The sequence below is a fragment of the Salvelinus fontinalis genome, chromosome 3 (assembly GCF_029448725.1).
Source record: "Salvelinus fontinalis isolate EN_2023a chromosome 3, ASM2944872v1, whole genome shotgun sequence".
NCBI classification, from domain to species: Eukaryota; Metazoa; Chordata; class Actinopteri; order Salmoniformes; family Salmonidae; genus Salvelinus; species Salvelinus fontinalis.
Window position 1 is genome coordinate 14990677 of NC_074667.1, and position 24097 is coordinate 15014773.

At 40.2% G+C, this 24097-nt stretch overlaps 1 protein-coding gene across 3 annotated transcripts in view; it reads left to right on the plus strand.

The window, feature by feature from the left end:
- Nucleotides 1-23871, plus strand: part of LOC129839806 (CSC1-like protein 2) — a 93130-nt gene extending 69259 nt beyond the window's left edge. For 2 of the 3 annotated variants that reach the window (XM_055907456.1, XM_055907474.1), the window contains 10 exons: nt 1471-1624; nt 2638-2744; nt 7434-7520; nt 8421-8486; nt 8770-8932; nt 9016-9121; nt 14201-14368; nt 14498-14634; nt 14774-14860; nt 16972-23871. In XM_055907456.1, the coding sequence (XP_055763431.1) occupies nt 1471-1624; nt 2638-2744; nt 7434-7520; nt 8421-8486; nt 8770-8932; nt 9016-9121; nt 14201-14368; nt 14498-14634; nt 14774-14860; nt 16972-17154 (1258 nt within the window). In that variant the 3' untranslated portion in view covers nt 17155-23871. The remainder of the gene's footprint in view (nt 1-1470; nt 1625-2637; nt 2745-7433; nt 7521-8420; nt 8487-8769; nt 8933-9015; nt 9122-14200; nt 14369-14497; nt 14635-14773; nt 14861-16971) is intronic. The other variant, XM_055907464.1, reaches the window with a different exon arrangement.
- Nucleotides 23872-24097: the final 226 nt, after the last annotated feature.

Genomic DNA, 24097 nt, shown 5'->3' on the forward strand with positions numbered 1-24097 from the left:
TGTTGCTGCCCATATCATTGCATAGTGCAGAAAATACACAAGAGTTCAGGGGCCTTGCTTTAACAAAGTTAACCATTTTTCACTGTAGTGTCCAAAACGTCTTTCAAGCTGTCAGGCATTCCCTTAGCAGCAAGAGCCTCTCGGTGGATGCTGCAGTGTAGGTGGATTCTGCAGTGTACCCAAGTGGCGTCGGGAGCAACTCCTTGCACGCGCGTTACTACTTCCCTATGTCTCCCTGTCATGGCTTTTGCGCCATCAGTACAGATAACATGAGCAGAAGCTATGTTTGGCTACATATGGACCGTTAGTAGTATTCCCGCAAGAGAGTATGGGTTAATGTGATTGAATGTTAATTATTTGACTAGGCTACCTGTATTTGACATTGTGTTGTTATTTCACTGAACACTAGATGGTTTATTTTTATTTTTGGCAGTGAAACAAGGCTACTCAGGGGAGGGGGGGAAAAACTCACCCAAATGTATTCCCCGTTGGAAAATACAAATGGACTGTTTGAAAATGTGAACGAAAAAAAAGTTTCAACAAATGCATAATTTAAAAATATATATTTTTAATAATGTAAATCTTTTTTATTTTACGTTTTTATTTGACGTACCCCAGTTTGGGAATACCTAGTCTACAGCTTATCATGGGGTATTCTCATTCAGGCGAGCAAAACCTCGACTTCCTTAATAATATAGATTGCGCATCAGCTTTTAACAGAGACGCACACCACCCTCCTTGAATTTACCCTACGCTGCAGTTATGTCCTGCCGTTTATATAGAAAAAAACAGCCACGACTCGGAGAAACATAGGATATTAGATTTCTTCAGATCATGTCGATATGATAGTCTCAAACGTAGCTCGTCCAGTTTTTTTCTCCAGTGATTGCACATTCGCCAATTGAACGGAGGGTAGAGGTGGTTTATCCACTCGTCGACATAGTCTCGTCAGGTATCCCACACGCCAGCCTCTATAATGCTGCCTCTTCCTTTTTTGAATGTCTGGGGTTTGTGCCTGTCCTTCGTCACTGACTCATTGAAGTAGAAATCCTCTTCCAAATCGAGGATCGTTGTTCTGATATCCAGAAGCTCTTTCGGTTATAGGAAACGATGGCGGTAACATCATGTACCAAAAAGTTAAGATCAGCAAAAAATCCTTAGAATAATAGCACACTTGGTCAGGGCCCATAAAACAGAATAGTAGTATGTGCGTGTGCACACGGGTGTGAATTTTTGTCGATAAATTTGATATCCGTAGATAGATCAACAAATCTTATGATTGTATTGACATCTTTTAAGTGATGAACACAAACTACTGTTCTATTTTTCTTATTTATATTACCTTACCAGAAGGTATTGTATTAAGTCTGATATGAAGGTGTAACACTTTAATGTGCATATTGGGATGACTTGTTTAAATGTTGGATGATTTACAAATGATCTCTGTGTGTATCAACTTCTCTCTGACAGGGAGCATTTATCGTTGGGGGGGGTTTCCTGGTGGATTCGCTGCTTCATCATCAACTGCATCCTTTTCCTCCTGCTCTTCTTTCTCACCACGCCCGCCATCATTATCTCCACGATGGACAAGTTTAACGTCACCAAGCCCGTGGAGTATCTCAATGTAAGGAAATCTTCAATATCCCCCAATGTATTTCTCTACATATCAAAGGTTTTGTTGTGGCCAAGCTGGTCTAGCAGCCTCTGCTACACAGGTCCTCAGTACCGGCATGGGTTCGAATCCAGCCTTCTGCCCTTTGATACAACCTTTCTCTATCTTTTCCCACTGTCGTTCTCTCCCACTATATGTTCAATCTGAAAATACCTTTAAAATATGTATTTAAAAAAAAAAAAAAAAAAGGCTTTGTCAACTGAAACATCTCAAATCGATTATACGTTGACATAATGAAAGAAAATGATGCACTGTGAAATTGCTAGTACGCCCTTGCACAGGGCTATTTATTCCAGCCCTAAAATCCATATCACTGCTAGTTTTCATTTCTACTTGTTTGTTAATTGAATGTCATTGATTGACCAGAGTTAATCTGGGTTGTGTTTATCAGGGCAGTGGTTCTTAAACCCCCAGCCGTTCCATGTATTTGATATATTCCAGAGCTTGCAAACCTGATTCAACTTGTCAACAATCATCAAGCCTTTGACTAGGTCATTTAGGTGAGAGCTAGTTCAGGGTTACACAAAGATTTTGAAACGTCTGGGGATCCCCGAGGAGAGTTTTGAATAAACACTGTATTAGGGTAGACCACAAAATAACGTTTTAAATGTTTTGCAACGGAAAATGGAAAATGACCATTGTTATTGGTGAATCCCATGTAGTCCCTTTCCATTTAATTTCATGCCTTTAATGAACACAACCCTGCTTTCCCAGTCCTTGATTAGAGGGTAAGAATTAAAACCAGCAAAGCTTCTGATGTAATTTAATAGTCATACCCTGCCCTGCATTAGTACTTTGGTCAGTGAGAATTCAGTCATTGTTCTTAGCATGGTGTTATAGATTGCATTTGGACAGAATCTAATGCTTTTTGGTACAGAGCTGAATCTGAGGGCCTTTGCGGAGCAAGGCTTTGTTGACAGTTGAGGAAATGTCTGTCTGTCTGTTCCCCTGTCATTTTTCTCCAGAACCCCATCATCACCCAGTTCTTCCCTACTTTGCTCCTGTGGGCTTTCTCTGCCCTGCTGCCCACCATCGTCTACTACTCTGCTTTCTTCGAGAAACACTGGACGAGGTACTGTTCACTTTCCTATCCTAATTACACTACCGGTCAAAAGTTTTAGAACACCTACTAATTCAATTTTTTTTTTTTTTTTTTTACCATTTTCTACATTGTAGAATAATAGTGAAGACATCAAAACGATGAAATAACACATATGGAATCATGTAGTTACTAAAAAAGTGTTTTATATTTGAGATTCTTCAAATAGCCACCCATTGCCTTGATGACAGCTTTGCACACCCTTGGCATTCTCTCAACTCATGAGGTAGTCACCTGGAATGCATTTCAATTAACAGGTGTGCCTTGTTAAAAGTTAATTTGTGGAATTTCTTTCCTTAATGCGTTTGAGCCAATCAGTTGTGTTGTGACAAGGTAAGGGGGGAATTCAGAAGATAGCCCTATTTGGTAAAATACCAAGTCCATATAATGGCAAGAACAGCTCAAATAAGCAAAGAGAAATGACAGTCCATCCTTTAAGACATGGTCAGTCAATCCAGAAAATGTCAAGAACTTTTCAAGTTTCTTAAAGTGCAGTCGTAAAAAGCCATCAACTGCTATGATGAAACTGGCTATGATGACCGCCACAGGAAAGGAAGACCCAGAGTTACCTCTGCTGCAGAGGCTAAGTTCATTAGCGTTAACTGCATCTCAGATTGCAGCCCAAATAAATGCTTCACAGAGTTCAAGTAACAGACACATCTCAACATCAACTGTTCAGAGGAGACTGTGTGAATCAGGCCTAAATGCTCGAATTGCTGCAAAGAAACCTCTACTAAAGGACACCAATGAGAAGAAGATACTTGCTTGGGCCAAGAAACACGAGCAATGGACATTAGACCGGGGGAAATGTGTCCTTTGGTCTGGAGTCCAAATGTGAGATTTTTTGTTTCCAACTGCGGTGTCTTTGTGAGACGCGGTGTGGATGAACCGATGTATTTCCCACTGTAAAGCATGGAGGAGGAGGTGTTATGGTGACACTGTCTGTGATTTATTTAGAATTCAAGGCACACTTAACCAGCATTTCTACCACAGCATTCTGCAGTGATACGCCATCCCATCTGGTTTGCGCTTAGTGGGACTATCATTTGTTTTTCAACAGAACAATGACCCAACACACCTCCAGGCTGTGTAAGGGCTATTTTACCAACAAGGAGAGTGGTGGAGTGCTGTATCAGATGACCTGGCCTCCACAATCCCTCAACCTCAACCAAATTGAGATGGTTTGGGATGAGTCGGACCGCAGAGTGAAGGAAAAGCAGCCAACAAGTGCTCAGCATATGTGGGAACTCCTTCAAAACTGTTGGAAAAGCATTCCAGGTGAAGCTGGTTGAGAGAATGCCAAGAGTGTGCAAAGCTGTCATCAAGGCAAAGGGTGGCTATTTGAAGAATTTCACATATTTCAAAAATACACTTTTGGTTACTATATGATTCCATATTTGTTATTTCATAGATTTGATGTCTTCACTACTACTCTACAATGTAGAAAACAGTAAAAATAAAGAAAAACCCTTGAATGATTAGGTGTTCTAAAACTTTTAACCGGTAGTGTGTATGCTTTGCAAGTTGCACCGTAGGTTAGGCCATACTGGTCCTAGGGATTTTCCAGGTCCAAATGAGTTGCTGATTTGGTGTAAAGGACAGAAATCGGCAAACACGGCGGGGACTGGAGTTGCTCTTCCCTAAATGATGAGTTATCAATCAATCAGATTTATTTTATGAAGCCCTTTTACATCAGCGAAGTGCTTTACAGATACTCAGCTTAAAACCCCAAAGATCAAGCAATGCAGAGACAGAAGCACAGTGGTAAACTCCCTAGGAGGCAGGATTTTGATGGATAAAATCAACATGCGCCCGATGGCAGACACAGGCACGTGCCCGGTATAGTCAACATGTTATGCACAACCAGAATGATAGGACACAGACACACGGAACTCCGACATAACCTGGGAAATTTGAACAAAGGAAATCACACATTGAATTAAATAAACAGCACTTCTACCTCATGAGTCTTGCGAATGTTCATGTGCACAATAAACATCGCGCCCACTCAAAGGGTAAGAAATGGTAAGTGAAAATGTATCGTATCGAACATGAAACAGAAATGTTTAAGTGTTGCAATATACAGTACGGGAATGGAATGACGACAATGCTTGATTTTGTCCATCCACACCAAATATCAAAATGAACTCTATTCATTTGGGGACATGTCGAAACGCATGAAACATTCATGGCCATTTAGCTAGCTAGCTTGCTGTTGCTAGCTAATTTGTCCTGGGATATAAACATTGGGTTATTTTACTTGAAATACACAAGGTCCTCTACTTTGACAATTAATCCACAGATAAAAGGGTAAGCCTAGTTAGTTTCTAGTAATCTCTCCTTTTTCAGTCTTCTTTGGAATTTATATGGTGGTTGGCAACAAACTTTAAGGTGTATTACCACAACCAACTGGACTTGTGTGGACCTCAGTTCAGCTTTCAATCACTCACGTTGGTATATGCTCCTAAAAACCAATGAGGAGATGGGAGAGGCTGGACTTGCAGTGCGTCAAGTGTAAATAATAGAACTAAATTCTATTTTAGCGCCTGGCTACGGAGGTGCTCGTTGACGCTTGCAACCAGGTTGGATGAAATGATTGAATAACATGTATGTGTACATTTATTTTGCAGCGCTCGTGCACGTAACGCGAGTGGTGTGGTCAGCATGTAATAGGAGAGCACACGGCTTGGTGAGCATAGAAATAGGCTACGTGGCCTGCGCCGCACGCTTTGGAGTCAGTAAAAAATAAACCGTTTAGATTTTTAACCAATGACAATTCATCAGCATTGGCACGCAAAGGTTGGCTCGCATATCTTAGTTAGTGACCAGAAATAACTTGCTGGGCAAAAAAAAATAACTTTCCTGGGCAAAAACTGATTTGATTCATCTTTTTCATATTTCAGACAGGCCTAGTTTGTGTGCCTACTGGCTATACTTCGAAAGATAAGCAAATGTAACATCACAATGCCTTCAATATTGTGGGATGAAGATTATTATGGGATGAAGTTACATTCTGGCAAATTTATTACAATATTTGTGAGGAAGAACAGGGCTACCCGGCTGGCAATGTGGTCTGCCGACAGGCTGCACTCCAAGGTGATGGCACGGTGCAGACAGAATATGCTTTCCATCTGATCTTGGAACCTCTGCTACAAGTAGGGCATATCCTTTAGCTTTCTCTGTCTGGACTCCAGAGTAAGTAATCAGTCAATCAAATGTATTTGTAAAGCCTTTTTTACATCAGCCGATGTCACAAAGTGCTATACAGAAACCCAGCCTAAAACCCCAAACAACAAGCAATGCAGATGTAGCCTTGCACAAGCTTATGCGAGCCGTAGCGGCTCATAGGGTAGGAGCCGATCTCCTGTTTCTGTAGCACGAGTCTGAACAGGACGCTAGTCTAGCACAGGGCCTACCCTCAATCTACAGCATCTTAATGCTGAGTGCCAAGCAGAGACGCATCAGGTCCCATTTTTACACTCTTTGGTTTAACTCAGCCAGGGATTGAACTCACAACTCACCTTCCAATCTCAGGTCAGACACTAACCACAAGCCAACTGCGTTGACTCCAGAGTAGTGACATGATATAGCCCTTGTTGATATTGGCTACTAAAATGAATGACCTTCCGATCCAAATTATGCGTCACCGTTTATGGCTGTAATGACAGGCTACACTTGTGGCGCGATTGTGGATGCATGTTTACGTGTGCATGCATGTGTTTGCGTGAGGGGTTGCACCACTCCTTTTTGAGGGTCGCTGTTCAAAAAGTTTGAAAACCACTGGGATGATAGTGGCAAAAAACAGTTGGGTTGGATATAGTAATGGTAAGCTTCAGTATTTCTTACAATCTTCTTTTTTTACTGGAATTGTGTTGGTAATTGATAATAGTGCAGCATTTATTCCAGTTCAAAATAGTTGATCAAAATACTTATCAGATTGTGCTGCTTTCCCCTCATCTTGTAATAATTGCTCAAAAAGTCTGTGACCACAGAGAAGCTATTTTTGTTTCTTTTTGATAATTTTATTTTAAACAATCACAGTAACAGAAATGATTTGGTATTGAGATAAAAACGACTGCATTGGACGTTTAAGAGTACATGTGGTCACCAAAATATATGGGGGGGGGGGGGGTTTCTTTCAGTTGACCTATGTTATTTCCACTTGATTTTGGGTTTTCTAAAGATCACACACACTTAAATTAGTATAATTGTAGAGATGAGGACAACTACTCTGATTACTGATGGCTTTCTGGCGCTCGCGGCTGCCGGGGCATCACCCAAGTGGGTAATACAAATTTGTAGTGAAGAGGAGTAGCTACCTACAGAGTCCACAAAGAGAGGCTGAGGATGTCGGGGACAGCGAGGTGTGCTGATGGCTGCGGACCTGTCTCTGACTCTTGATAAAACCAATGAGCTCCCTGGCTGTGACTGTGACCAAGATGCTCCCTCCTCCCTCCACCGCTCAGACCATTCTACCTCCCTTCTTGCCTTGTTGTATCTCATCTTATTAATTTAAATGTGTTTCTTGTATATGTTACTGTAATTCATATTTTAACTGCCATAGTATACATGAAGCTAAATTAAATAGACCATTATCATCATGTAAGTGATTTAATGCTCCTTCAGTAACATTGGCCTTTTTCTCTTTTTTTTAATGGGCAGGTCGGGGGAGAACCGGACCACCATGCACAAGTGCTACACCTTCCTCATCTTCATGGTCCTCTTGCTGCCTTCACTGGGTCTTAGCAGGTACATGTTAAACTATGTTTTAAAGTCGCAAAACATTTAATGCAGGTCGTTGGTTATTTCAACTAAGGTAATATGCCCCTTACTTTTTTAACTAATATACCTTATGAAATCCCTTCAAGACATGCTCTAGAAATTTGGCATCTACTAACATTTTTTTTTTTTTAAACCTACCGCTTTGGATGTGTCAATGTGTAGTTTATGCATAATCGATGAGCAGAATAACTGTGTTTCCTCAATTAGCCACTAAATCTCTAGTATGAAAGCGACTGTTTTTCTGGAAACTGCTGCGGCATTTCCCCCAAATTTTCCCTCACGTGGGTGAGTCCCCTAGCAATTCGACTTTTGCCAATGCGTTTCACCCCCTCGCCATTTGAGTGACAGCTAGCAGAGAGTGCAATGACATGGTGCACATATCTGCACTTATGTGACGTAGTACGCAGTTTTTGGGGGTCCATTTATGGCTCGTGAGCGCTACTTTGAGAACTACTGGCTAAAAAGTTTGCAAAAGTCCTGGACAATGTCAATAATTACCCCAAAAACCTGTTGCTATATTTCTTATGACTTTTTGAAATATAACTGTACATGAAATCGTAAATGTAAGGGCAAATCTTATACCTTGCACCTGGAAAGAGATTTAGAGGTTTAGCCGTAGAAATCAGCAGGTGAAATACAGTAGTTTTCCTTGGCCCTAAGTAGGAAGTTACAGTGCCTGGCTGTGCAAGTCCACCTTGGCCCAAATGCCTTGTGGAGATCGGTCTTGCTCTGTTTTTGCCAAATTAGTTTATCAAATAAGTGGCACATGAATAATCAACCAATATCTGCTTACAGATTTCAACCAAATTATGACCCGCCCAGGAAAGCTCATTTGATTTCATTTTTTTGTTGTTGCTTTTAATACAGTTTGGATGTCTTCTTCCGCTGGCTGTTTGATAAGAAATTCCTTGCTGACGCCACTGTCAGATTTGAGTAAGTATTTATATTTTTATAAAAGAGGTATGTAGTTAAGATCTATTGCTGTTACAGCTGGTATTTGCCTGGTATTATGGGGAAAATATGTAGTACTTCCTGGTACTGTACTTTCAACACAATTGCTAATTACCTGGTACATAACAGCGTTTCTCTCAATGAAACCAAAGCATAATTACTGTGTGATTTGTCAGGCCATTACTCGTAAATACCAGTGAAATGTATTTACAGTACTATGGTAAATGCTATCTATTCACACTGGTGGTGCCTCCCCCTGTTTAAGGTGTGTCTTCCTCCCTGACAACGGAGCCTTCTTTGTCAACTATGTCATCGCCTCAGCGTTTATCGGTAACGCCATGGACCTGCTGCGGATTCCAGGCTTGCTCATGTATATGATCCGACTGTCCCTGGCCCGTTCCTCTGCAGAGAGGCGCAACGTAAAGAGGGTAAGAGTCCTTAAGGAATATATTGCCGCTGCCGTGCTCAAGTTCAATTGACTTTTCAATGCTGAATGTTTTCGTGTCTACAGCATCAAGCGTTTGAATTCCAGTTTGGAGCGGCATACGCCTGGATGATGTCCGTCTTCACTGTAGTTATGACATACAGCATCACCTGTCCAATCATCGTCCCCTTTGGTGAGTCAGCCCACCTCTCCCCAGAGAGGAAAGGGGTAAGAGGGAGAGAGGGGGGAGATTTGTTTTCTCACCTATCTACACATAGTACACCATAATGACAAAGTGAAAACATGTTTTCAAACATTTTTGCAAATGTATGGAAAATGAAATAGATAAATTGTAGAAGCACCTTTGGCAGCGATTACAGCTGTGAGTCTTTCTGGGTAAGTCTCTAAGAGTTTTCAACACCTGGATTGTGCAATATTTGCCCATTATTCTTTTCAAAATTCTTCAAGCTCTGTCAAATTGGTTGTAGTCAGTTCTGCTCTGACATCGCTCGTCCATATATAGTCTTAATTCTTTCCTACTTAGATTTGTGTGTATTGGGTATATGTTGTTAGATATTACCGTTTTCAGGTCTTGCCATAGTTTTTCAAGTAGATTTAAGTCAAAACTGTAACACGGCCACTCAGGAACATTCACTGTCTTTTTGGTAAACAACTCCAGTGTAGATTTGGCCTTGTGTTTTAGGTTATTGTCCTGCTGAAAGTTAATTCATCTCCTACTGTCTGGTGGAAAGCAGACTGAATCAGCTTTTCCTTTAGGATTTCCCCTGTGCTTAGCTCCATCCCGATTCTTTTTTTTTTTTTTTATCCTGAAAAACTCCAGTCCTTAATGATTACAAGCATACACATAACATGACGCTGCCACCACTATGCTTGAAAATATGGAGATTGGAACTCGGTAATTTGTTATGTTTGGGGCAAATCCAATACAACACTTTGTATTCAGGACAGATAGATCAGATAGTCATAAACAAATTATGTTAAGCACTATTATTGCACACAGTCCATGGAATGTATTATGTGACTTGATAAGCAAATATTTATTCCAGAATTTATTTAGGCTTGCCATAACAAAGTGGTTGAATACTTATTGACTCATGACATTTCAGCTTCATTCATTCATTTTTTATTTGTAAAAATGTCTAAAAACATAATTCCACTTTGATATTATGGGGTATTGTGTGTAGGCCAGTGACACAAAATGTAAGTTTTATACATTTTATACACTAGCTGTAACACAACAAACTAATGTGACCCCACTGTGAAAAGGGGAGATTTTCACGACCCCACAAGTGTCACGGGTCTGAAGGTAACCGGTACGGGTTTAAAAAAGGAATGGAAGCATGGAAAGACAGGCCAACACCAGCGAAGATGGGAGTGTCGGCAGTGAAAATAATTGTTTTTGTTAAATATAAGTTCATAGTGATAGTAAAAATGCTTTTCAATGTAATATTAAGCATATTTCATTTACATTTTGACCCATTTCGTGTATTTGCTTCGTATATTCAAACATACAGTATTTGACATTGTGTTGGTTTGGATGTGGACGCCTTAAGTCTGCTTCTCCTCTGGTAAAATGTCTCCTCCTACTGTCTGCTTGGTAGTACTGAAAGACTCATTGTCGGGTCATGAGTTGCAGAGGAGCAACAGGAAGGGAGAGGTGGCTAGAATGGCACCAGCAAGGCACCCAATCACATTGCCTGTTCAGAAGATAACCTTCTCGCAGTGTTGCCCTGCAAGGTCACTGCTAATTTATGAGAAATGTGGTGTTGTCTGGTTTGATTTAGTCCCAGAAGGTGACACACTAGTACTGTTGCGCTTCCACATATCGAATTTGGACCGTGATTGTGCTGTATTACTCCTGCTTTGGCAGCATTTGATGTCCTCCAAGATGATAATTTGTTTTGATATTATTGTATTTGATGCTCCCAGAATTTGACATCTATTCACTCACGATCATCAGTCTTGTATCATTTATCCATTCTGAATCCTAATATATTGATATGAATTTCATATACATAAATCTAATATACACTGAGTGTACAAAACATTAGGAACAGCTTAAATTCGCCGGGGCATGGACTCTACAAGGTGTCAAGCATTCCACATGTTGACTCCAATGCTTCCCACAGTTGTCAAGTTGGCTCAATGTCCTTTGGGTGGTGGACCATTCTTGATACACACAGGAAACCATTGAGCGTGAAAAGCCAGTGCACCTGGCACCTACTCCCATACCCCTCTGAATGGCACACACACAATCCATGTCTCAATTTTCTCAAGGCTTAAAAATATATTTTTTTACCTACACAAAAAAAAGTATTTAGTCAGCCACCAATTGTGCAAGTAATTTTCATCATAGGTACACTTCAACTATGACAGACAAAATGAGAGAAAGAAAATCCAGAAAATCACATTGTAGGATTTTTAATGAATTTATTTGCAAATGATGGTGGAAAATAAGTATTTGGTCAATAACAAAAGTTTATCTCAATACTTTGTTATATACCCTTTGTTGGCAATGACAGAGGTCAAACGTTTTCTGTAAGTCTTCACAAGGTATTCACACACTGTTGCTGGTATTTTGGCCCATTCCTCCATGCAGATCTCCTCTAGAGCAGTGATGTTTTGGGGCTGTTGCTGGGCAACACGGACTTTCAACTCCCTCCAAAGATTTTCTATGGGGTTGAGATCTGGAGACTGGCTAGGCCACTCCAGGACCTTGAAATGCTTCTTACGAAGCCACTCCTTCGTTGCCCGGGCAGTGTGTTTGGGATCATTGTCATGCTGAAAGACTCTGAGTTACAGCTCTGCTGCAGGGTATAAGTTCATTAGTTACTAGCCTCAGATTGCAGCCCAAAGAAATGCTTCACAGAGTTCAAGTAACAGACACATCTCAACATCAACTGTTCAAAGCAGACTGTGTGAATCAGGCCTGCATGGTCAAATTTCTGCAAAGAAATCACTACTAAAGGACACCAAAAAGAAGTGATTTACTTGGGCCAAGAAACACGAGCAATGGACATTAGACCGGTGGAAATCTGTCCTTTGGTCTGATGAGTCCAAATTTGAGATTTTTGGTTCCATCCACAGTGTCTTTGTGAAACGCAGAGTAGATGAACAGATGACCTCCGCATGTGTGGTTCCCACCGTGAAGCATGGAGGTGTAATGGTGTGGGGGTGTGTTGCTGTTGACACTGTCAGTGATTTATTTTGAATGCAAGGCACACTTAACCAGCATGGCTACCACAGCATTCTGCAGCAATACGTCATCCCATCTGATTTGGGCTTAGTGTGACTATCATTTGTTTTTCAACAGGACAATGACCCAACACACCTCCAGGCTGTGTAAGGGCTATTTGACCAAGGAGAGTGATGGAATGCTGTATCAGATGATCTGGCCTCCACAATCACCCAACCTCAACCCAATTGAGATGGTTTGGGATGAGTTGGACCACAGAGTGTAGGAAAATCAGACAAGTGCTCAGCATATGTGGGAACTCCTTCAAGACTGTTGGAAAAGGATTCTTCATGATGCTGGTTGAGAGAATGCCAAGAGTGTGCGGAGCGGTCATCGGGGCAAAGGGTGACTACTTTGAAGAATCGAAAATCTATTTTGATTTGTTTAACACTTGGTTACTACATGATTCCATATGCGTTATTTTATAGTTTTGATGTCTTCACCATTATTCTACAGTGTAGAAAATAGTCAAAATAAAGATAATCCTTGAATGAGTGCGTGTGATCAAACCTTTGACTGGTACATGTGCAAGAAATGGATGTCAAATGCAATAGAAAAAAAAGCACACAACACAATTAACACTCAAAAATGAAAGTCACTGGAAGGTTGCGTCAAAAACAAAATCTAATGTACAAATTACCTCTTTGTGCTCATCTGTATTTGAAAATAAGGTATTTATATAAAATAAATAAATATACAAATTAATTACTTAAAATTCATACAATGTGAGAGATTTAGATTCCATCTCTCACAGTTGAAGTGTACCTATGATAAAAAAATTACAGACCTCTACATGCTTTGTAAGTAGGAAAACCTGCAAAATCGGCATTGTTTTAAATACTTGTTCTCCCCACTGTATAGTTGAAAACATATTTACATACACTATATACATAAAAGTATTTGGACACCCCTTCAAATGAGTGGATTTGGCTATACAACGCACACCTTTAATTTAAATGCATTCCAGGTGACTACCTCATGAAACTGGTTGAGGGAATGCCAAGAGTGTGCAAAGGGTTGCTACTTTAAACATTTCAAAATATATTTTAGATTCTTCAGACTTTTTTGGTTACTACAAAATTCCATATGTGTTATTTCATTTGATATCTTTACTGTTATTCTACAATGTGTCCAAACTTTTGACTGGTACTGTATTTATAAATATATTTTGAATTCCCCTGGATATATGTACATACTGTATATTATTATAAATGAGTTTACGATATGGGTTGTATACACTTGTCTACTTTAGTAAGGATGGGAACATTTGCTTTTTGGACAAAAGTGAACACACATTTGTTAATTTAGTAAATACTTGTAACCCCCTCAACTCAGGAATTTCAACTGTAGCAACCCAGGTGTAATCCCCAAAGAGCAAGCACAGACTTATCAGCTTTGGCATGGGTCCTCAGATCCTCAAAAGGTTTTACAGCTGCACCATCAAGAGCATCCTGAAGTGTTGCATCACTGCCTGGTATGGCAATTGCTAGGCCTCCGAGCGCAAGGCACTACAGAGGGTAGTGTGTACGGCCCAGTACATCACCAGGGCCAAGCTTCCTGCCGTCCAGGACCTCTATACCAGGCGGTGTCAGAGGAAGGCCCTAAAAATTGTCAGACTCCATGCATAGCCACTTTAATAACCCTACCTTCATGTACATATTTACCTCGACATCGGTGCCCCCGCACATTGACATTGACACACAAACTCTGAACCGGTACCCCCTGTTTATAGCCCCGCTATTGTTATTTACTGCTGCTATTTAATTATTTGTTTTTCTTATCTCTTACTTTTTTTATTAGTTATTTTCTTAACTGCATTGTTGGTTAAGGGCTTCTAAGTAAGCATTTCACTGTAAGGTCTACACCTGTTGTTTTTGGCGCATGTGACAAATACAATTTGATTTGATGTCAGTTGTCTCCAGCAAAGACTTAAAATGGGTGGGGGGAGGTGTATGTTCAGTAGTTATACCGGTTAAACAACAGTTCTCAAACAAAAAATGTTCTCCCTCTTTCCAGGTCTGATGTACATGCTGCTGAAGCACCTGGTGGATAGATACAACATGTATTACGCTTACCTTCCCTCGAAACTGGACAAGAAAATCCACTCAGGTGCTGTCAATCAGGTGGTGGCAGCTCCCATCCTCTGTCTCTTTTGGCTGCTATTCTTTTCCACCATGCGCACAGGTAAGGGGCTGGGGGGTATATTTTTCTTCACAGAATTAGTGGTAATTTGGATTGTTAAGATGCACCTCACACAATTCCTGAAGTCAAACATTGTAACTTACCGTCTCTTTGCGCTGTTTTAAAACCCAGGCTTTGTAACCCCCACGTCCATGTTCACTTTGGTGGTCCTAATCATCACCATTGTGGTATGCCTGTCGCACGTCTGCTTCGGCCACTTCAAGTACCTCAGCGCTCACAACTACAAGGTACGGGTCACTGTGCTCAAGGTACGGCTCACCAACACGCCAAGTGTCCAGTCCTTCAATTCAGGTAGCAGACTTAGGCCAAGTAGTACCATAGAGGAGAATCTCTGACAGCTCTTTTCCCTTCTTTGCCCCCTTTCTTCCCTCCTCTGGCCTCAAACAGATTGACACCAAGGAAACAGATGTTGACGTGGTTGAAAATGGCCGCCCACCACTCCGCACCTTCTCCTCTCCTTCTAATAAGTCTCAGGTAAGCAGATCATTTTTGGGGGTTTTGGAGTATTCCAAACTGTTGAATTGTGGGGGACTAGAACGGAACTGTCCAGATAGCACAGTGAGATTGGCCCAACGTTATCGCAATGTACAATATGCATAGTTTTGTCCAGTGTTCCAACGATGTGTGTTTGTTTGCTCCTTTGACAAACAATCTGACTTTGGTCCAAATCTGGGATTCAAAAAACAACAAAGCAGCCACCCGCCATTGTTTTGGAAAATGAAAAAAAGATGAGACTGGAGAAATGTAACCACTCTCAAATTCATAGACAGACCTATCGGTGCAAGGACTAACCGTCTGGGAGATCAAAATGATAGCTTTAATATTTTTTGAAGCTATACAGTACTTCGACATTGCAGCCGACTTTGAAAGCAAGTCGAGACTGACTGATCTACAAATCACCTTGCATCATAAATAACTACTCAATATTATTTGTAGATCAGTCAGTCACAATGATGCATCACGGTTTTGATGCTCCCGAACACGGCCCACGTCAAGTGTTTTCGGATCATGTCATCGGAAATACTTTTCTTCCTCTTATCTTTTTGAGTACAAAACATAGAAACACACCGTTTTCAAGTGGGTTCGTTTCCCAAGAGCACCCATACGTAAAATGTATGCACACATGACTAAGTCGCTTTGGATAAAAGCGTCTGCTAAATGGAATATATTTATATATTATTATATATGCTGATGTTGGGGAGGTGCTGAAAATGATGAATATGAAATGTTCCTTTAAATTACATGAAAATTGCTGAATTTGGTTATCACCAGCTCAACCTGCTATCACGCTATGTTTGCAAGTGCTAAATTGCTTGTGTTATAGTGGAAATTCTGACGAGTCGGGTTCTGATGCTTGGCTGTATATAAATGTTTGTCTCCTCGTCAATGCAACTACGTACCATCTCCCTGTTAACTTTTCACCAGCAGCATACTACTCTGCATCCCACTGCTGTCATGCTTCTGAAGCTAAGCAGGGCCGGCCCTGGTCGGTCCCTGGATGGTAGACTAGATGCTGCTGGAAGAGGTGTTGGAGGGCCAGTATGGGACACTTCACCTCTGGTCTTAAGATCAAATCCCAATACCCCAGGGCAGTGAAGGGGACATTGCCCTGCTTAGGCTTGCATCTTTCAGATGGGACTTTAAATGGGTGTCCTTACTCTTTGTTTGTTAAAAGTCCCACGGCACTTATCGCAAGAGTAGGGGTGTCCTGGCTAAATTCCATCATGGCCATTTAATCATCCCCTAATTGGCATATTTCACTCCTCACCTCTCCACCATGCTAGCTGATGTGTGGTGAGGGTTCTGGTACAAAATGGTTGCTGTGCATTACCCAGGTGGGTGCCACACATTGGTGGTGGATGAGGTGAGTTTCCCCCTTATGATGTAAAGCGCTTTGAGTACCGAAGTTGGTTGAAAGGGGCTATACAAATCCATCATTATTATAGACTTTTGACAATTTGCTCCTTGTGTATTCCCTGTCCCAGTGGTTGTTTGGAGTCAGCAGCACTTTTAAATAGGTCTTAATATCAATTATAATATCTGTAATAGAGAAGAGAAAGAAGAAGAGAGAAATAAAGAACTCTGAAGTTGCTTGTTCACTAGTCATTCTGATAATCTTCAATGTAGACAAACAGCAGTGTCTTGCTGAATTACTATTGGTTCACATTCTTGGCAGTTGAACATGTGAACATTTTCTCGCATAGAATGGGCGATTTCCTGCCCAACTAGATATGCAGGCGTTGTATTGCATCAACCAATGGTTGTGTCAACTATGCAGTCAGGCATCATTTTGCTATATCATATGATGTGTTTAACTGATATGTTTAATACCTATCCAGGGCTTTGTAAGAGCTGGCATTGGTCTGCAATGTAGTCAGGCAGGAACTCAACCATTGTATGTATGGGTTATGATGAATTATGAAGCAATACACAGCTAAGGAGTATTCTTTCAAAAACAAGTGGAAGTTGAAATTATCAGTACAAATTCAAACACCTTTAACTTCTCAAGATGCCATTTATAAGCATATTAATGGTGACGTGCAGGATCCTTCATAACATTGAATGTTTGTTTCTTTTCTCCTTAGCAACCAACGTACATTGCCCAGGTCTTACAGGACCCAATCATGGATGACGCTTGCACAGGCAGTGGGGAGGAAGATCGGGGGTCCTCACAGGATGAGGAGATGATCAACACTGGGAATAGTCTCAACGAAGCTGACTTCCAGTCCGGTGAAGACAGCCTCATAGCCAACGAGGTCCACCAGTAACACTACCAGCTGAGAAAGGGGAAAGAGCGAAAGATGGTGAGAGAGGGATTTTGGAGAGGATGAATGCCAGACTCGAACAACAAACCACCAACTTCACTTTGGATTCTAAAACAATTTGCAGTCATTCCTCCCCCATACTCCCCCACTCTGTCACCTTTTTTCAGTTGTGCCTCTGCACATTGGCATTACCAGAAAATGCCAGATACATCACAACACACACACACACACACACACACACACACACACACACACACACACACACACACACACACACACACACACACACACACACACACACACACACACACACACACACACACACACACACACACACAGTGTAATTGTGAATGGTTTTGTTAAGTTTAATTTGGAGCTTGTCTGTGCGGATTCTTCAAAGTCCCCTCAGTGTATTTTGAACACCCATCGGAGCGATATGAATCTGGGTGTTGACGCCCCTTGTTTTATTTATTTATCTACTGGAGTCCTACACTTTTATGGAGCTTCTATGGAGCACAAGTCCAACACTGGTTTTCATCAAATCCCAAAAAATGGAGTCCCAGGAAAGAAACCATACAATAGCATAGACTTTGTACATATCCCAAAATATGCCAACCGTTTGTGTGTCTCTTATTGGAAAGAGGAGGTCAAAATTGTGCCTGGTTTGGGTTTCTTTTCATCTATGTTTCCTTACTAAATCCCCATCAGGGTGGCTCAGGACTGGTGGAGAGGTCATGAAAATTAGGCTACCAAGCCTGCTCCAAACACAGGTCCCATGAACTTTTATGGATCTACAGACTCATACCCAAACTAAACTTTGTTCATTCTTGTCAACGTGCAAAGCACCCTGCATTAGGTCTTCTTTCTCATAGCTTATGAACAAAATGACTTGCTTGCCCCTTTTTTCTTTGAAATCTTATGTTCGTCATAAGATATTCACTCTGCCACTGAACATCCTAGCCAGTGGTTGGAGACACCATCTTAACATGACGTATAAAAACATGATGCAGTCACTGTCAAGTTTGTGTATTATTATTTTTTTACTTCATGTGTCTCACATCACTGAATGGGCACTGTTGGAGGATATCAGGGCCATCACATCGGCCCTCTGTTGTGTCATCGATATTCCAAAAGATGGCAGTGGGCATGGCATGCCAAACAGCCACCAGACCAGGGTCCGCTCAGATGGATTGTGGGGTTTCTGGAGTGACGTGTGTTGTCATGGCATTTGTCTACTGTCCTCCTGCCTGTGATGCCCTGTCAGTCACCTGGTCTTGCTGCTCCCCATCTCAGTTTCCAAAGGGTCAGTCGTGGAAGGCTTGGCGACTCTTGCAGCCATTAACGTTGTATAGTTTTTATTTTGTCTTTTATTTTTTATTTTTTACCTCTACTACCTTAAACATATGAACATATACACCTGAAATAGGAAGCACATTTTCTTGTCAGCGCATAGTTCAATAGGCAACCTCTACTCTAACTGGGTTCTGTTCACCTTGGAGAACTTCAACATTTACACACTAGTACAATAGTTTAGCTTATGTTGTAGATCCAGGGAAAAGCTGGGGGGCATGAAGAAACTGGTCTTGCCTCAAGTTGTACTCTCTACCCTTAAAATCCTCCAGTCAGAAGTACGCTGAGGTGAGATATTTGCTTCTCTGGAAGAGCCAAGTCCCAATGCATTAGCTGTTTTTCTATGCTTCCTCTCAGAGAGAATAGAAATTAAGTGTAGATAAAAAATGTAGTAAAGTATTTTGCTCCTCAGGAGTCACACCTATGGAAGATAATTGTTCAGATATACAGCACCAATGAATAGCGATGCTTCCATTTATTTTTGTCACATCAGTTTGGGTGCAGTGCGTGTCTCTGATTGAAGTGCAATCAGCAAGGTGTCTGTCTGATGCAAATTGGCTCTCAGCCTCTTTTCTCAGCCTGCATAGCAACTTCCCATTTGGTGTTCACAGTTATACCCTGGGAAATTGTGATGACATTTCAAAGGCAGTGTGTAATTTATTTTCTTAATGGACAAAACACATGAAAACGCAATCAAATACTTATATAAAAGGCATTGGGTAGAAATAAATGAATGCACAACTACGTATATAATTTCATATATATCTTAAATTACCACAATTTCATGAATTTGATCCAGTCCAAAACAGAAAAAAGTGGATAACAGAACAAAGGCAGAATTAAATGTAACTTTCCTGAAGCATTAAATCACTGGGTAAGTATTGTCAATGTACAGTAGTGATGGCTCTCTCTCCCTAATACTTTTAAGTGGAGCATTCTAAGTATTTCTTTATAAACCTAGCCAGTCCTTTCAGACATGTGAACACCATAGGGTTTTGGCCAAATGGAAAAGACTAGGGACCAAAAATGTACCAGGCCCAAGAGTGTGGCTCCACTGACTAGTCCAACAAATGAGGTCCACTGATAGTGAAGATCTGCTAGAGGTCACTGTAAACCTGTGTTTTTGTATTACTATGATTATCATGTTTTGGAACGGGACGAATCGTCTCTGTGCAAAATGATTTGTTGTAACAAAAAAAGGATGTTTTACCAATTTGCATCAGGAACATGCAATAGCAAGCGTGACATTCAGCAAAGAAATAGAACTAGAGCAGTGACTTAAGGAAATGTTGAAGTCTCAGGTGTACTTGTTTGGAGAAAAATGTTTACATCTGTTTTTTTTTACATTGTAATAGTTGTTTTCAACTTTAAGCATTTCGATCTGTTGATGAAGCTAATCTATGAAAGCTGTGGCTATTGGTAACAGTAACATTCTATCAGGTAGGAAAATAAAAACATGTACCATGGTTGTCTTGTTATTAGCAGCACAGTTTCCTCTGTAGACACTAAAATTACCATTGTATTGTGCTTTGTCCCTGTTTGAAAACCATAGCTACATGCTGGAGATATTGTAGCTTTTCTGTGTCTACTCTGTTCTGTAACTTCTGTATCCCTTTTAAGTAAGTGTGCACTAACACTCCGTTCATGATTGTATGCACGCTAACACAAGACTAACAACTATCCAGTGAAAGTAAATTGTCCTGACAATATAATCATTATTTTAAGAGGCTTGCTTGCTAATGGACAGTCTATTTCTCAATGGAAATTAAGTTACTTTACAATAACACTATTCTTCAGTGACACAAAAAGGCTTTGAGATATTTTTGTAAATCGCAAAAGGAACTGTTTTCAGTGACACAGCCTATTCCAGATTTGATACCAATTACGTATTATGTTGATAGCTGTGACAATGCTGTTACATGTATTGGGATTGTTTTATTTATCATGAACTGACTTTTTATTTTATAACTGTTGCTAAGGATTTAAGTTATGAAAAGAAGAATTTGATCTGAAAAATAAACATGCCTTGATAGAAGGATTCGGGATCGGGAATGGTTTGCTAAAAGTTTATGATTTTGATTTCAATATACTCTACCATTCAAAAGTTTGGGGTCACTTTGAAATGTCCTTGTTTTTGAAAGAAAAGTACATTAAAATAACATCAAATTGATCAGAAATACAGTGTAGACATTGTTAATGTTGTAAATGACTATTGTAACTGGAAACGGTAGATTTCTTTATGGAATATCTACATGAGCGTACAGGGGCCCATTACTCCTGTGTTCCAATGGCACGTTGTGTTAGCTAATCCAAGTTGATCATTTTAAAAGGCTAATTGATCATTACAAAACCCTTTTCCAATTATGTTAAAGAAGCAATAAATATTGCCTTCTTTAGACTAGTTGAGTATCTGGAGCATCAGCATTTGTGGGTTCGATTACTGGCTCAAAATGTCCAGAAACAAAGAACTTTCTCCTGAAACTCGTCAGTCTTTTCTTGTTCTAAAAAAATGTAAGCTATTCCATGCGAGAAATGGCCAAGAAACTGAAGATCTCGTACAGTGCTGTGTACTACTCCCTTCATAGAACAGCGCAAATTGGCTCTAACTAGAGGAATGGGAGGCCCCGGTGCACAACTGAGCAAGAGGACAAGTACATTAGTGTCTAGTTTGAGAAACAGATGCCTCACAAGTCCTCAACTGGCAGCTTCATTAAATAGTACCCGCAAACACCAGTCTCAACATCAACAGTGAAGCGGTGACTCCGGGATGCTCGCCTTCTAGGCAGAGTTGCAAAGAAAAAGGCAAATCTCAGACAGGCTAATAAAAAGAAAGGATTAAGATGGGGGAAAAGAACAAATACTCTGCCTCGAAGGCCAACATCCTGGACTCGCCTCTTCACCGTTGACGTTGAGACTGGTGTTTTGCCGGTACTATTTAATGAAGCTGCCAGTTGAGAACTTGTGAGGCGTCTGTTTCTCAAACTAGACACTAATGTACTTGTCCTCTTGCTCAGTTGTGCACCGGGGCCTCCCACTCTTTCTATTCTGGTTAGAGCTGGTTTGCTCTGTTCTGTGAACGGAGTAGTAAACAGCATTGTACGAGGTCTTCAGTTTCTTGGCAATTTCTCACATGGAATAGCCTTCATTTCTCAGAACAAGAATAGACTGACGAGTCTCAGAAGAAAATTATTTGTTTCTGGCCTTTTGAGACTGTAATCGAACCCACAAATGCTGATGCTCCAGATACTCAACTTGTCTAAAGAAGGCCAGTTTTATTGCTTCTTTAATCAGGACAACCGTTTCAGCTGTGCTAACGGGGTGGCAGGTAGCCTCGTGGTTAGAGCGTTGGACTGGTATCCGAAAGATTGCAAGATCAAATCCCCGAGCTGACCAGGTAAAAAAATCTGTCGTTCTGCCCCTGAACAAAGCAGTTAACCCACTGTTCCTAGGCCGTCATTGAAAATAAGAATTTGTTCTTAACTGACTTGGTAAAATAGAAGGTAAAGTAAAAAAAAATAAAATAACATAATTGCAAAAGGGTTTTCTAATGACCATTTAGCCTTTTAAAATGATTAACTTGGATTAGCTAACACAATTTCATGAAATAATTCAGTCCAAAACTGAAAAAAGTGGATAACAGAACAAAGGGAGAAATAGATAACTAAAATCACTGGGTAAGTAGAGCCATCACTACCGTATATTGACTATCTCCCTAATACTTTTAAGTAGAGCATTCTAAGTATTTCTTTATAAACCTAGCCAGTTCTTTCAGATCTGTGAACACCATAGGGATGGGGTCAAATGGAATATACCAAAAATGTACCAGGCCCAAGAGTGTGGCTCCACTGACTAGTCCAACAAATGAGGTGCAATGATAGTGAAGATCTGCTAGAGGTCACTGTATACCTGTGTTATTGTATTACTATAATTATGTTTTGGAACGGGACTAATCGTCTCTGTGCAAAATGATTTGTTGCATCAAAAAAAGGATGTTTTACCAATTTGCATCAGGAACATGCAATAGCAAGTGCGACATTCAGCAAAGAAATAGAACTAGAGCAGTGACTTAAGGAAATGTTGAAGTCTCAGGTGTACTTGTTTGGAGAAAAAAAATGTACATCTTTTTTTTACATTGTATTAGTTTGCAACTTTAAGCATTTCGATTTGTTGATGAAGCTAATCTATGAAAGCTGTGGCTATTGGTAACAGTAACATTCTATCAGGTAGGAAAATAAAAACATGTACCATGGTTGTCTTGTTATTAGCAGCACAGTTTCCTCTGTAGACACTAAAATTACCATTGTATTGTGCTTTGTCCCTGTTTGAAAACCATAGCTACATGCTGGAGATATTGTAGCTTTTCTGTGTCTACTCTGTTCTGTAACTTCTGTATCCCTTTTAAGTGAGTGTGCACTAACACTCCGTTCATGATTGTATGCACGCTAACACAAGACTAACAACTATCCAGTGAAAGTAAATTGTCCTGACAATTAAATATAAAATAAAATATAAATATTTTAAGAGGCTTGCTTGCTATTGGACAGTATTTCTCAATGGAAATTAAGTTACTTTACAATAACACTATTCTACAGTGACGAAAAAGGCTTTGAGATATTTTTGTAAATCGCAAAAGGAACTGTTTTCAGTGACACAGCCTATTCCAGATGTGATACTGGTTACGTATTATGTTGATAGCTGTGACAATGCTGTTACATGTATTGGGATTTATTTATCATGAATTTACTTTTTATTTCATAATTGTTGCTAAGGATTTAAGTTGTGAAAAGAAGAATGTGATCTGAAAAATAAACATGCCTTGATAGAATCCTATCACTAACAGGAGTCATGGTTGCTGATAATGGACCTCTACGCCTATGTAGATATTCCATTAAAAATCATATTTCCAGCTACTACAATAGTCATTTACAACATTAACAATGTCTACACTGTATTTCTGATGAATTTATTTTAATTGACAAGAAATGTGCTTTTCTTTCAAAAACAAGGACATTTCTAAGTGACCCCAAACTTTTGAACAGTAGAGTATGTATGTTTTTGTAAATAGCCATAAATTCCCTATTAAGTTATGGTAGTGTTATAAATTACATAATCTACAGTTTCTATAAAACATGAATAAGTGCAGGGCTACATATAAACACAGCAAATGGTCACACGTTTGTTTGCTTTTCAGTCTCTGCTGACATTCATGCTGGTTCCCTTCACTAAGACAACTAAGGAAAGTTTAATTTGATGCTGTAGATTTGTCAGGTTGTGTATACTATTTATTTTTTACTTTTGTCCAAAGGTCTGTATGGTGAAGCATTTGTCATTATCTGTTCCTTGATCAATAAATTTGGCATTCATCCTTCATGTTGGTTTATAAGAACATGATTGAGGAGCGATCCCTGTGGTAGCAGAGACTCCATCTCTTTTGACATAATGCTATTCCACTTAGACAGTGGTTTTGTAGGAGATTGGATTCCCAATCCCTTTCATGTGTTATTGTTTTTGTGATAGAACAGTAGGGGTGATAGGGAGAGAGATGGAAGGGCAACTATGGTAAAGTGGCCGAGACGTTTGTTTGGTCAGGAGTGGT